Source organism: Heterodontus francisci, chromosome 23 (genome assembly GCF_036365525.1).
Source record: "Heterodontus francisci isolate sHetFra1 chromosome 23, sHetFra1.hap1, whole genome shotgun sequence".
NCBI classification, from domain to species: domain Eukaryota; kingdom Metazoa; phylum Chordata; class Chondrichthyes; order Heterodontiformes; family Heterodontidae; genus Heterodontus; species Heterodontus francisci.
Window position 1 is genome coordinate 54,335,945 of NC_090393.1, and position 13,974 is coordinate 54,349,918.

Genomic DNA, 13,974 nt, shown 5'->3' on the forward strand with positions numbered 1-13,974 from the left:
ACAGTTGTCAGTACAGAATCATGGCCAGCAACATAAGAATCTTTCACAGCCTAAAAATATCCTTAGATACAAAACTAAAAGAAGAAAAACAGATTTGCTGTACAACAGTATAAAATACAACAGTTAAGGTAATTGGTGGGATGTAGAAGGGAAAGGTGCTCAGAACACATCAATACCATGTTGAACTTCATTATTTGCAACGAATCACACTGAAAACCTTGAACTATTAAGATTTCCTTCATCAAATAAGCGCAATTATTTGGTACTTAATAGATGAAACTGTAAAAGGAGCAGAACGATTTAGGGGTTAAGAGATGCAAATCTTTAAAAGTTTAAGGATAGATTGGTATAGCATTTTTTTGAGAAAAGAGTACAAAAGCAAAAGGTTAGAATGTTGTGCCCAGTTTTGTGTGCTTTAATTTAGAAAGGATATCAAGCCCATGATGATCGTTCAAATGGGATTCACTAAGGTGAAACATAGGCACATAGGAGCAGAAGTAGGCCATTCAGCCCATCGAGCCTGCTCCACCATTCAATACGATCATGGCTGAACATGCACTTCAATGCCTTTTTCCCACACTATCCCCGTATCCCTTTATATCATTGGTGTTTACAAATCTGTCAACCTCTGCTTTAAACATACTCAATAACTGAGCTTCCACAGCCCTCTAGGTTAGAGAATTCCAAAGATTCACAACCCTCTGAGTCAAGAAATTTCTCCTCATCTCTGTCCTAAGTAGCATCCCCCTTATTTTGAAATTGTGTCCCCTGATTCTAGACTCCCTAACCAGGGGAAACATCTTAGCTGCATCTGCCCTGTCTATGCCATTAAGTATTTTGTAGGTTTCAATGAAATCACCTCTCATTCTTCGAAACTCTAGAGAATACAGGCCCAGTTTCCCCAATCTCTCTTCTTAGGACAGTCCCACCATCCCAGGAACAAGTCTCGTGATCCTTCGCTGCACTCCCTCTCTGGCAATAATATCCTTCCTAAGGTAAGGGGACCAAAGCTGCATGACAGTATTCCAGGTGCGGTCTACCCAAGGTTCTATACAATTGAAGCAAGACTTCATTACTCCTGTACTCAAATCCTCTTACAATAAAGGCTAACATACCACTAACCACCTTAATTGCTTGCTGCACCCACATGTTAGCTTTCAGTGACTTATTAACGAAGACACCCAGATAACTTTGTACATCTATACTTTTTAATCTCTTACCATTTAAGAAATACTCTGCACATCTGTTCCTCCTACCAAGATGGATAACCTCACATTTTTCCACATTATATTCCATCTGTCATGTTCTTGCCCACTCACTAAGTCTGTCCAAATCCCCTTGAAGCCGCTTTGCATCTTCCTCACAATGCACATCCCCACCTAGTTTTGTGTCATCTGCGAACTTGGAAATATTACATTTGGTCCCCACATCCAAATCATTGATTGACTTGCGTCCCAAGTACTGATCCTTGCGGTACCCCACTAGTCACAGCCTGCCAACGCAAGAATTACCCATTTATTCCTACTTTGTTTTCTGCCTGTTAATCCATGCCAGTATATTATCTCCTATCTCATGAGCTTTAATTTTGCTAACCAACCTCCTGTGGGGGACATTATCAAAAACCTTCTGAAAATCCAAGTATACCACGTCCTCCGACTCCTCTTTATCAATTCTGTTAGTAACATCCTCAAAAAAACTCCAACAGGTTCGGCAAACATGATTTTCCATTCATAAATCCATGTTGTCTATGCCCAATCAGATCATTATTACCCAAGTGTCCATTTATCACATCCTTTAGAATAGATTCTAACATTTCCCTACTACTGATGTAAGGCTAACAGGTCTGTAGTTCTCTGTTTTCTCTCTCCCTCCCTTCTGTAATAGTGGGGTGACATTTACCAGGGATGAGAACCTTTAGTTGAGAGGAGAGTAGGGAAACTGGGATTCTTTACAACAAGGAAAAAAAGGCGAAGCGGAAATATGGTAGAGATGGTTACATTTTATAGGGTTTTAATAAATCAAATCAGGGACAACTTTATTTCTGCTGGTCATCGAATCAGTGACAAAGAGAGAGGTTTCATGCAGCAGGTTTTTAGAAAGCCATAACAGAGACAATGGTAGAAAGAGAATGTATAATACCTTTTAAAGGGAAGTGGGTAAATATTTGAAAGTGTTATGATCAGGTGAGAAGAGGTTTAGGGTTCCCTTTCAGCCTTCACCTGGTCTTACCGTAACAGGGTTTAATTTTAAACACACCGTGTTTTTAGCTCCCCCTTGGCGAATCCTTGTTCACCACTTTCCAATTATAAGGCAAAGAAACCAGCATTAACAGGCTTTCTTAGGTTTAAAGAAGAAAAGTTGAAATTTATTAAACTTAAACTCTAATTCTGTTGATGCCTACGGATACACGACACGCCCAGGCTAGCATGCATACGCGATGCACACATGCAAATAGAGACAGAAAAGAGCAGAAGAAAAATAAATTGGAAAAGATTGAGGCAATATCTGAAGAGTTGTTGTTATGGTTCTTCGAGCTCACTGTAGAGTCCTTGATTGTAGGTAGATCTTCCTTTTCGTTGGAGCCAATATTCTTCTTAAACCTTGTTCGCTGTAGGAGACTTTTCTCTCTTGGGGTTCATGTGTCTTCAGTGGATTCAGAGGCTTGTGAGAAAGAGATGGGAGCAGACAGGAGAGATCTTCTCTGTTCAGGAACAAACAGACTTTCTGTCCTAAACTGTTCATACAAATTCACAAAACTCAGGTTAGTCATGTGACTAGCTGGTTTGACCATGTCCATTTGTGTATTCGGCAATTTTAGCAGTCAACCTTGAATGCGAGCTCCCCCACCTTCAGCGTCTGGTGATCAAAAGTCCATTGTGGGTTGAATGTGTCAGGGAATGGCTGCTTTGTCCTTCCAAACACTGTCTGTTAATATGCAAAAGTCTTTTCCAGCCATGGTTGATCTGTTTAACAAGTTCTTTCTTCACTCCAGTAACAGTTTAAAACCAATATTCATGACAAAATTAATGTGCCTCATTCTTGGCAGGTAGGGCTTAGCATGACAAAAGGGAAATATTTTAATGATTATAGGGAAAATTTGACTAAGTGAGCTGGCGTAAACATGAAGGGCTGAAAGGCCTATTTTCATGCTCGAAACTGCAGTTTAAAACCCGATATCTGATGAATGTTTGTTGTAGCAGTAATGTATTTTTAACATAATTGTTATCCCTCCATGTTCTTCCAGATGCCTTGTTAGCCGACCTAGAGTCAACAACTTCACATATTTCAAAAAGGCCCATTTTCATCCCGGAGGAGACACCATACTCCTACCCAACAGGAAGCCATATTTGCCAGGAAGTATCTGTGCCCCCGCCAGTGCCGCCTCCTCCCTCTGCTGATGCTCTCAATGGGGTAATCATCGACACAGTTGAACAGTGGCAGTCTCCTTTGCCAAGATATCAGCATCAACAGGTAAGAGTGAGCCAATCATTGCCTCATATTTCCACTTGATGGTTATTGTTTTTGACCCCCACTCCCACCCTTCATAGCACCTGTGTATGAATTTTCCATCTTGAATTTGAACACTCTATTCATTCCTTGATGCTTCTTTAGCTCCTTCCCCTTTGGAGTAGTGATAGAATGAGTATAGCAAAATCTACTACAGATTTGGATCACCCTGGGTTGAGTAGGCCTCTCCCACAAAGTCATTCAGTATAGCACCAATCCTTCAGTGAGCGTAGTGAATTCATCGCAGTTTAATGTCACTGTCTGTATCCAAGGAAGAACAGTGTACCTTTGTGTACCTTCCTGTGTAACTAAGCTTTGACAGGAGCCATTTCATAATTGTTTTCTGAAAAATGGGTGAAACCACCTTTTGTACATGCTGCTGTTTTTTTTTGTCTGAAAGGATTTCATTTGTTTGGTAAGGGGAGAAAGAATGCTGTTTATTGTGCATCAGTTGGAAACTAATCATAGCAGTGACATTTTACGTACAGATGAAGTGTGAATGTTCTCTGTACCAATGATTTAAACTCTGGGGGGTGGGGGGTGGTGGGGTTTGACTATGACAAGTACAGGTGAGTGTGATTCACAATATGCACTGGGAGTATAACATAGACTGCATGATGGTGACTGACGTACAATATGGGGAGGATTTGAAGTGTGACTGGAATTTTAGTAGATTGAATGTATAACTACAAAAAGATCTACCAGAGGTTTGGATCTCAGAAGTTTAGAACTTTATCACACTGAGTCATTCAGAATGGCCTCCATCCTTCAGAGAACAGTGTAAGCTTAAAGCAGCTCAGCATCATTGCCAGTACTCAAGAAGAATAATCCTTCTTTAAAATTGCATTTAATTACCTAACCTTGGTGTTCCATCAGCAATGTCAAGTGTTGGTTACAGTACTGCAACAGATATTGGGGTGATATAAAACTATGGTTGTCAGACTAAAAGATTCTGACAGCCTTTTGTCTCCCACTTAGCAGTTTTAAAGGTTTTGAAATGCTGAAACCACAAGACATATTCTCTAGAGGGGATCTCGAGCATTATCTCCCTTAAAATTTGGATTTTTGATATTTTTTGTGCAATGCCTAATACTTTGTGGTAGACTATATATATATAATATATATATGATTTCTATTGCAGTAATAGCTGTTTTTCTTCCCTCCTTATTTCTCTTCACCTGGTTTACTACTTCTTTAGTGTTATTTCTTACCTCCTATCTGGCATCATCATGAGCACTCTCATCTCAGAGAAAGACAGTGGCGCAGTGGTAATATCATTGGACTACCAGAGGCCCAAGCTAATACCCTGCGGACACAGGTTCAGATCCCACCATGACAGCTGGTGGAATTTAAATCCAATTAATTACTTTCAATTCCATATTTTTATTAATTATCATTGATTGTCGTAAAAACCCATCTGGTTCACTAGGGAAGGAATTCTGCCTTCTTTACTGGTCTAACCTACATGTGACTCCAGACCCACAGCAATGTGGTTGACTCTTAACTGCCCTCTGTAATGGCCTAGCAAGCCACTCAGTTGTCAAGGGCAATTAGGAATGGGCAACAAATGCTGGCCTTGCCAGCAACGCCCACATCCCATGAAAGAATAAAAAAAGGTATATGGGCTTATACAAAATCCACGTGTGCTGTATCAACGAATACATTTTGATGGCAAGAGATGTAAATAAACCAATGCCTGAGTTGAAGTGAATGAATGATTACCTACATTGAAGTGATAGGTACCAAAGAGAAGTATAAATACAACTTGCATAATAATTGATATCAGCAGCAATTTCGTCTGAGCATGACTGCAAGTGAGACTAGTCTTGGGCTCTTTATAAAAGAGATCCTCTAGACGTTGTGTCAAGAGGAGTATAATTCTGGGAGATTGTGATTGGGGAAGAGATGTGGGCAAAATGAATTGTGAATGCAGCATCAACTGTTAAAGCGGATTATACTGCTGATGGTCTGGTGATGGGACAACAGACTACTAAACTCTTGTCATGTTTTGCCGCTGAAATGTCCTTTTTACAATAATAAAAGGGAGGCAGTGAATTTTATGTGGATTAATTTCTAGAAGGCACCTGATAAAGGTTTTGCCAAAGAGACTTGTAAAAATTGAGGCAAGTGTCATTAAAAGGATTATAGCCTCATGGATGGGGACGATGGTTAAGGACCGGAAAGCCAAGAGTGGGAATAAATGGGTTTTGGGTTGGTGGGATTTAGGTAGTGATGAGTCCCGTTACTGTGAGCTATGACACCCTTCTGTTCTTCATTTATGCAAGTGGTTTGGACATAGGTACAAGGGGAATTATGTTTTGAAGTTTACTGATGGTACCAAATTAGGAGGCAGAGCCAATTGTGTGGAGCCGCAGGAGATGTCAGATAGATGTAGACAGGTTATGGGCCAATAAGTGACTGATATAATTCAATACAGTGAAATATGAAATGATACATTTTGAGAAAAAGGACAGTGTAAGAAATATACTGTAAATGATAAAATTCTAAACACAGAGAAGGAACAGAGAGATCTCAGAATGCAGGTACATTGATCTTCAGGTGCAAATAGAAAAAGCCATAAAACTCAAGTGGGATTCTGTGTCTTATACACAGGGTAATTGAATACAAAAGGATGGCAGTGTTGTTAAATTTTATGCAAGTCATTGGTTAGACTCCATTAGAGATTGGATATTACAGCCATAAAAGCAATACAGCAAAGACTTGCTAGAATGATACCAGTAATAAATCATTTGAAGAAAGGCTTGAAAAATTGGGATTTTTGCACTGGAACAGAGAGGATTAAGGGCGATCGAACAGAGGTTTTCAACACCATAAAGGCTTTGAGAGGGTAAATCGCAAAAGATTGTTTCTCTGGTTGTCAAATCAGTAAAGAAGGAAGAACTCAGTTATGCCACAGAAAGAAAGGAGCAATTTAGCAGCTTTATTTTCTCCACAGCGTAGGTTATTGGAACATGAAATAAAAGCAGAAAATTCTGACTTATACGCAGCAGGTCTGTCACCATGTGTAAGGAGAAAACATTTTTGCCTCAACCCTTAGCCAGAACTGAGAAACTTATGCTGCCTTTACAGATGCTGGCAAACCAAATGTGTATTTCCAGCAGTTTCTGTTTTTGTTTCAGATTCCGAGCATTTGCAGTTTTTTCCTGTTACTTGTAATTGTTAGAACGTGGAATCTTTTATTACAAGTGCTTATTAAGGCTGAGACTATAACTGCATTTGAAAAACATTGGATGAATATTTGAAAAGGGAGAATACAAAAGGATACATAGAATTGGGATTAGTAAATATGTGCAGTTGAAGAATGAGCTGCAGCACAGATGTAGTCAGAATAGTTTCCTTCTGTGCTGTAATTCCTATGGCTCTGTGTCTGACATGTATAGATGACACACTTTCTCCTGATTTTATAGGATTACCAAGAAGACGTCTCCCCTTCTACTGGAGTGGCCAACTCTCCCAAGGTACAGTCTGGATTGTCTTATCTAGCCAATTCACAGACTGCGATTGTCGGAAAGTCATTGATTATTTTGATTCTGTGTGTCTAAGTTGATAACCTTTTGATTTTGGCTATTCCCTGCTCTTCCTCTCTCTCTCTCTTTTCCATCTTCCACCACCTTTTCCCCATCTCACCATCCTCCCTCACTCTCTCTCTCTTTGTCTCCCTTTCTCCATCCCCATCCCACTTGATTTTCAATCCATTTGTTTAAATGGATGGAAAATTGGTACAACACCTATTTCTCCGTCCCCCCCACTTCCAGCTTTACAGTGCTGGGCTTAATCTGTGGGTTTGCAAGGAAATTACAGAGAGGTGCAAAAACTACAGAGTAGTTATTAGATTAGATTAGAGATACAGCACTGAAACAGGCCCTTCGGCCCACCGAGTCTGTGCCGATCATCAACCACCCATTTATACTAATCCTACATTCCTACCAAACATCCCCATCTGTCCCTATATTTCCCTACCACCTACCTACACTAGTGACAATTTATAATGGCCAATTTTTACCTACCAACCTGCAAGTCTTTTGGCTTGTGGGAGGAAACCGGAGCACCCGGAGAAAACCCACGCAGACACAGGGAGAACTTGCAAACTCCACACAGGCAGTGCCCGGAATCGAACCCGGGTCCCTGGAGCTGTGAGGCTGCAGTGCTAACCACTGCGCCACTAATTAATTACCCTAATATAAACTGGGATAGTAATAGTGTAAAGGGCAGGAAAATTTTCTACATCAGTATGTTTCCAGTCCTATGAGGAAAATGGCATTGCTGAACCTTGTTCTAAGGAGTGAGGTAGGACAAGCAGATCACTTGTCATTAGGGGAACATTTAGGGTTCAGTGACAATAGTATTGTAAGGTAATAAAAATAGTGCTGGAAATACTCAGCAGGTCAGCCAGCATTTGTGGAGAGGGAAACCGAGTTAACAGTTCAGGTCTGTGACCAGTTCTGATTTCCCAGGAGTCGGTGTTAGGACCACTGCTTTTCTTCTATTTTAATGAACGAGACTTGTGTGTCCAAGGTACAATTTCAAAATTTGCAGATGACACAAAACTTGAAAGTATTGTGAACTGTGAGGAAGATAGTGATAAACTTCATGAGGATATGGACAGGCTGGTGAAATGGGTATGCATGTGGCAGATTAAATTTAATGCATAAAATTGTGAAGTATACATTTTGGTAGGAAAAATAAGCAAAGGCAATATGAAATAAAGGATACAAATCTAAAGAGAGTGCTGGAGCAGAGGGACCTGGGGATATATATGTACAAATCGGTGAGGGCGGCAGGACATTTTGAGAAAGTGGTTAATAAGGCATACTGGCATAGAGTACAAAAGCAAGGAAGTTATGATGAACCTTTACAAAACACTGGTTCGGCCTCAACTGGAGTATTGTGTCCAATTCTGAAAACCATACTATAGGAAGGATATAAAAGCATTGGAGCGGGTGCAGAAAAAATTGAGAATGGTTCTGGGGAAGAGAGACTTCAGTTATGTGAATAGATTGGAGATGCTGAGGCTGTTCTTGTTAGAGAAAAGAAAATTGAAAGATTTGATAGAGGTGTTCAAAATCAAGAGAGGTCTGGACAGAGTAGATGGGAAGAAACCCTTCCCATTGGCGGAAGGGTTGAGAACGAGAGGACACTGAATTAAGGTGATTGGCAAAGGAACCAGAAACGACGTGAGGAAAAACATTTTTACACAGCAGCTGGTTAGGATCTGGAATGCACTGCCTGAGATTGTGGTGAAGGCAGATTCAGTCATGGCTTTCAAAAGGGAATTAGATAAGCACCTGAAGAGAAGAAAATTTGCAGGGCAATTGGGAAAAAGCAGGCTAATGGCCTCCTGCTGTGCTGTAACTGTTATTTGATTCTATTTGTTCTGTATTGGCTGTGCCCAGGCAGCACAATAGCTTCAGGTCCAGGACCAGAAAAACCTATCCATGTACCTCATAAAAAATTAAAACACTGAGATGATTTACATCAACATTTTCGTATTCCAAAGGTTATAGAATCTGATTTATGTGCCTTGATCATCAGAAGATTTTGATGTATTAATCATCCCCAGAGGAATGTGAGTCAGATCTTTACGCTATCTAGATCATAAGCTGTTAATTGTTGTATGTTGCTACATGTTAAATACCAAAACTGAAATCGTGCAAGATACAACTTTTTCCAGTGTTGTAATAAACTATTAAAAGCCACAAAGAGCTCTGTCTCATATTCAAAATTACAGCTGTTTACAGATTCAAGGTGTGTTTTGTGGCTGCAACACTGAGTCACATCTGTGCCAGTAAGTCTGAGACCATTAACCACTACCTTGCAGCAGTTCATTTAATTCCTGTTATTTGGAGGGAGGAGTGGAACCCAGATCAGGGATAAAGTGTAGATTTGAGCTGCAGTGATTCAGTGTTCAGAATTCATTTCTCAGTTTAAGAATAAAAGGAAACTTGGGAATATAATTCTCTAAGGTGTGTAGTGGAAACTGACTGCTACTTGTTCTCTCCAACCAAGCATTAAACTAAATTGTTGGAAATGTTGGCATTGTGTGTAATTTGTAATCTCAAGATGCCTGTAACTCCCGTATTTTGCTGTATTTGAAAACCATTTCTCTGAACTTCATTATTACTGATCTTGTTACTAAATATTCTGGGTTCTCATTTCAGCTACAGCAGCAGACCTACCCGTCAAATGTGAAAGGCAGCTCCGCTGTCACACGAGACTCTGTTAGTCCTCCTGCTCCACGTTCCTCTGAGGAAGACCACGTTTACAGGTACTCAACTGGGACAAGTCCCCTTTTAAGTGGAGTAACAGATAACATTATGCGCCAATAGTAGTTTCCTCTCTAAGCAGCATGAAAGCAACTAACTCAGAAGGGCTGTTCTCTAAGCAGAGTGATGGCCATGGACTCCTTCCCTGATGGACAGGGACTTCCTCCCTACGAGGCTTGACAGAATTTGGTTGAGACTGATGCTTTGTGTCAAAGCAGTGGGACAGTGATGATCTTAAACAAGGCCTGCTTCATTAAATGGAATGACAGTGATAATCTCTTTGCCTCTTTGAATAGAGTCACAATGATAAACAAGGACTGCCTTTCTGAACAGAGTGACACTGACAGCTGAAACAGATCCATTTTCAGATAATGTCTCCTAAAATTGGGCTGAGTAAATAATGGGTGAGCAGACAAAGTCTTGAGAGCCTTACAGATAGCCTCAAAAGTGGAAACATTTATCATAACTCTCTGCTAACCTTGCCTTGCTCAATTTCTGATAAAAAAAACATGCAGATTCACTTGTGGGGTTGTTAAAAATTCTCTTCAGTGATGCGACAACAATAACTTGCATTTAGATGGTGCCATTAATGCAATAAATGTCCCAAAGTGCTACATGGAGGAAAGATAGATGACGAGTAGTAATCTGAGAATTGGGGGAGATGCCTAAAAGCACAATTGGATGGGTATTGGAGTCTTTTGAAGGGAGAGAGTTAACAAAGGGATTCGGGGAGTGAAATCCAGAGGACAGAGCCATGATTGCTAAGAGGTCTGTCACTGATGGTGGGCCAAGGGATGCATAGAAGGCCAGAGTTAGATAGGCTGAAAAATTAGGCTGATGGAAGTTGTAGTGACAGGGTAGGATGACATGAGCAACATAATCATTAAATGTAAGATGTCAGTTGATTTATTCAATTTTTGTCTGTTGGATATTGTAAATTGACACAGGTTAGTTAGTATGTGGCATCTTCACCATTTGAGGTTCACCCTCAGGAAGAACAATACTGCCCTCCTGTGAATGTCATCAGCAGCTGCCTTTTTTGACTGGCATTTTGAAAACATACAGGGGGCTATATACGTGACAGAAATTTGACACATCGGTTTGATGTGTAAGGTATAATGAGAACACAGCCACTTTAACTTTACTCCCTTTTGTGTAATCCGATACTGGTGACGGTGTTGGACTGCATCAGTGGTAATGTATCAAGGTATCTAGTATCATACGGTGTGACTCAGCCTGCTGAGCTTTCAGATAATAAAGTGCTCTTATGTTGTAATTTATGCAGCTTCCCCAATAAGACAAAATCCACAGAATCTTCACCGATTGTCATGACTGCTTCACTGGGCAGCAACCTCTCAGAACTGGATCGTCTCCTGCTGGAACTGAATGTGGTGCAACACAACCCACCCAGCAGCTTTGCAACAGGCAAGTGTTTTATGTAATATATGCGGGGAACTTCTGTACTTGCAAGCAGTGTTTTGGTTTGTTTTTATCCAGTTCTTTCGACAGATCCGTGCTTCAGTGCAATGAATGAGAAAGAAAGTGCCTTTTTTCTGTTTGTTTGCTTTCTTGCTCCTCTCACACACTGCCCTTCTCCATTTAACTGTCAATGCCCTAAAGAATCTGGAAAAAAACATGACTTCCATGGAGATACTTATTCATCAAGGTACTCTATTAGTAGAAAAATACAATTTCCTTGGAGGTGTAGAATCCTAACAACATTGTGTTCCCAAGTCGAATGCAGCAGGGCGTAGAACCAGCTGAGAGATTAAAATGTATCATCTACTGTTTAACATAAGGCTGGGGGGCGGATTTCTTTTGAGGATGGCAGCCACGGTGGACAGAGCATGGAGCAGAAAGGACATTTTTTGTTTGAACAGATGGATTTTTCCTGCAGGAGCACGTTTCACTTGTGAGACTGTAAATGCCTTTGGAAGTGTTTGGGTGAAAAATCAAAGTACAGTGTACACTGGCAGCATCGGCAAAATCAGCAGCAAGCAGAACAAAACTTACTCCAATATTCTGTTCGAGCTGGTCAACAAGCACCTGCACATTTCTCCAGACAGGATGTACATCGTGTTCCAAGACCTGGATGCTGCTAATGTTGGCTGGAATAGCACCACCTTCTGATCCAGAGCATTCCTAAATGACCACTGTAATAAAAAAAATTTCAAAAACAGCTGTCAATCTATATTTGCATTTAATTTCTATTTATTTAGTGTTTGATAAATATAGAGTTTAACTGTAAGACTGGTAATTGCTAAAAGAAAAAGATCATATTTCTCATCTAAAGTTGTCCACAGGAAAGTGCCTTGCTTCTGCTCAAAACTTCTTCTGTAGCACAGCTGAAGTTGACATATGAGAAATGAGACTCTGTTGTACGAGGTTTAGGCGCAGTATATCATCGAATCAGCCTGCCGCACCGTTGGCCTGCCCTACATCATTGGATTTTGGAGAAATTGCAACATCTTAGGGGTGAATTGCAGTTTAATTTTACTTCTCATTTCACACTTGGACAGCAAACTGTAAAGTGGCTGTGATTTCAGATCACTATGAATCAATGCACTGTTCCATTGTTTGTTAAAACTAGGGCCAGTGCCTGCAGATTCCCACAGTGCTTTCACTCACACCACCATAGGGACTTAGCAAGCTGAGGCCCAGCACATGTCCACAAGTCGTTGCTTTTTAAAAAGAAATCACTCTACTACATTTGGAGAATTTAACGTCTGAATCAAAGATTGGGGTTTCAAGCCCCACTACAGATTTTTGTGTGTAATCTAGCCTGATGCTTCAGTGGATTATTAAGGGTATGCTGCATCACAAGAAGTGCCATCCTCCAAATGAGATATTAAACCAGTGCCCCATCTGTCAGCTCAGTTGGCCGTAAAAGATTCTTCAGCATTTATTCCCATGCCCTATCTTTCCTTCAACCAACAACACTAAAAACAGATTATCTGATCATTCATTCAGTTGTTACATGTGGGACCTTCTGAGTTGTAAATTGGCTGCTGCCTTTACCTACAAGAGTAACTGCGCTTCAGAAGTAATCCACAGGCTGCAAAGCAATATGGGATATCCTAAGGAATTGCTGAGGTGCTATTTAAATGCAAACTTTTTCATTATATGATGGATGGGCCAGAATGAGATATAGAGATCTCCAGGGACAGCTACCATAAGTCTAGTTTAAGGGAACTTTTAGTAAATTTTGATTCAAAGGTAGCTTTAAATCAGGCATGAGCTCGTGTCTGCAGTATGATTACATATTATTGTTTATCTGTCCTTCCTCAGGTGAATCTAGCCGCAGCCCCCATCCTGCTCCGATGACTGGCTCTCAATATACTGGTCAGGAAAATGGAACTCAAGCGGGGAAGAAAGTGCCCCCCCCAACAAAAGAAAAGCCCAAGAGAAATGGCCGAGGAATTGAGGATGTGCGACCTAGTGTGGAAAGCTTATTAGATGAACTGGAGAGCTCAGTTCCAAGTCCAAGGTGTGTGTATATGTTGTTGTCCTTCAGTTAATCAACTCTCACTTCTCCTGCCAGTAGACAAAGTTCCGCAGTTCAAAACTTGGCTCTGCTGCACTGCTGTAAAACTGTAATTCGCTCACATGCATGCCTCTGCTTGTTCTTCTGTGATTCGCCATTGAGCCAGCTAATTAAGTAGTGACTGCAACAAATGAGATTGAGTGATTGGCCATTTTGGGCTAGTGAGATTTGTTGACAGTTTACGCAGACCTTCATCAGGTCCCACAGTAACATGGCTAGACTATTAGAAAGGGGATTCTCTCAATTTTACCATTCCTCAGAAACTGTAAGGTGAAGAATGCAACTATGAAAATTGGAGGGACTTCTGTCTCTAAGAGCCATTACAAGGGACCACAATTTTCTTCAGATCTGCACCCTATAATTGAGTATATGTTGGCAACCTGCCCTTAGTTCTTTTGACTTTTCTGTCCCACAATAAATACTAAAGGTCATTTTCTCATGTCTCCTATTTGTTCATGCAAATGCAGGCTTGTCTTCTTATGGAGCTAGGGCACCTTCCTCACTGCCTGTATTTGTAAGTGCTGATTTGTTCTCTTTGTCTCATATATATATATAAAAAATATATATATATATTGCACAGGAAGTTGCAACTTGGCTTGTTCAATTTAAGTTGCAAAGAAAATCTAGAGTCACATATTT

The 13,974-nt window shown here is 40.5% G+C and overlaps 1 protein-coding gene across 2 annotated transcripts in view; it reads left to right on the forward strand.

The window, feature by feature from the left end:
• LOC137382826 (paxillin-like) overlaps positions 1–13,974 on the forward strand; it is a 203,171-nt gene that overhangs the window by 138,890 nt on the left and 50,307 nt on the right. For both annotated transcript variants that reach the window (XM_068055317.1, XM_068055316.1), the window contains exons 2-6: positions 3,245–3,471; positions 6,936–6,986; positions 9,687–9,793; positions 11,077–11,216; positions 13,080–13,278. In XM_068055317.1, coding sequence (XP_067911418.1) covers positions 3,245–3,471; positions 6,936–6,986; positions 9,687–9,793; positions 11,077–11,216; positions 13,080–13,278 — 724 coding nt within the window. The remainder of the gene's footprint in view (positions 1–3,244; positions 3,472–6,935; positions 6,987–9,686; positions 9,794–11,076; positions 11,217–13,079; positions 13,279–13,974) is intronic.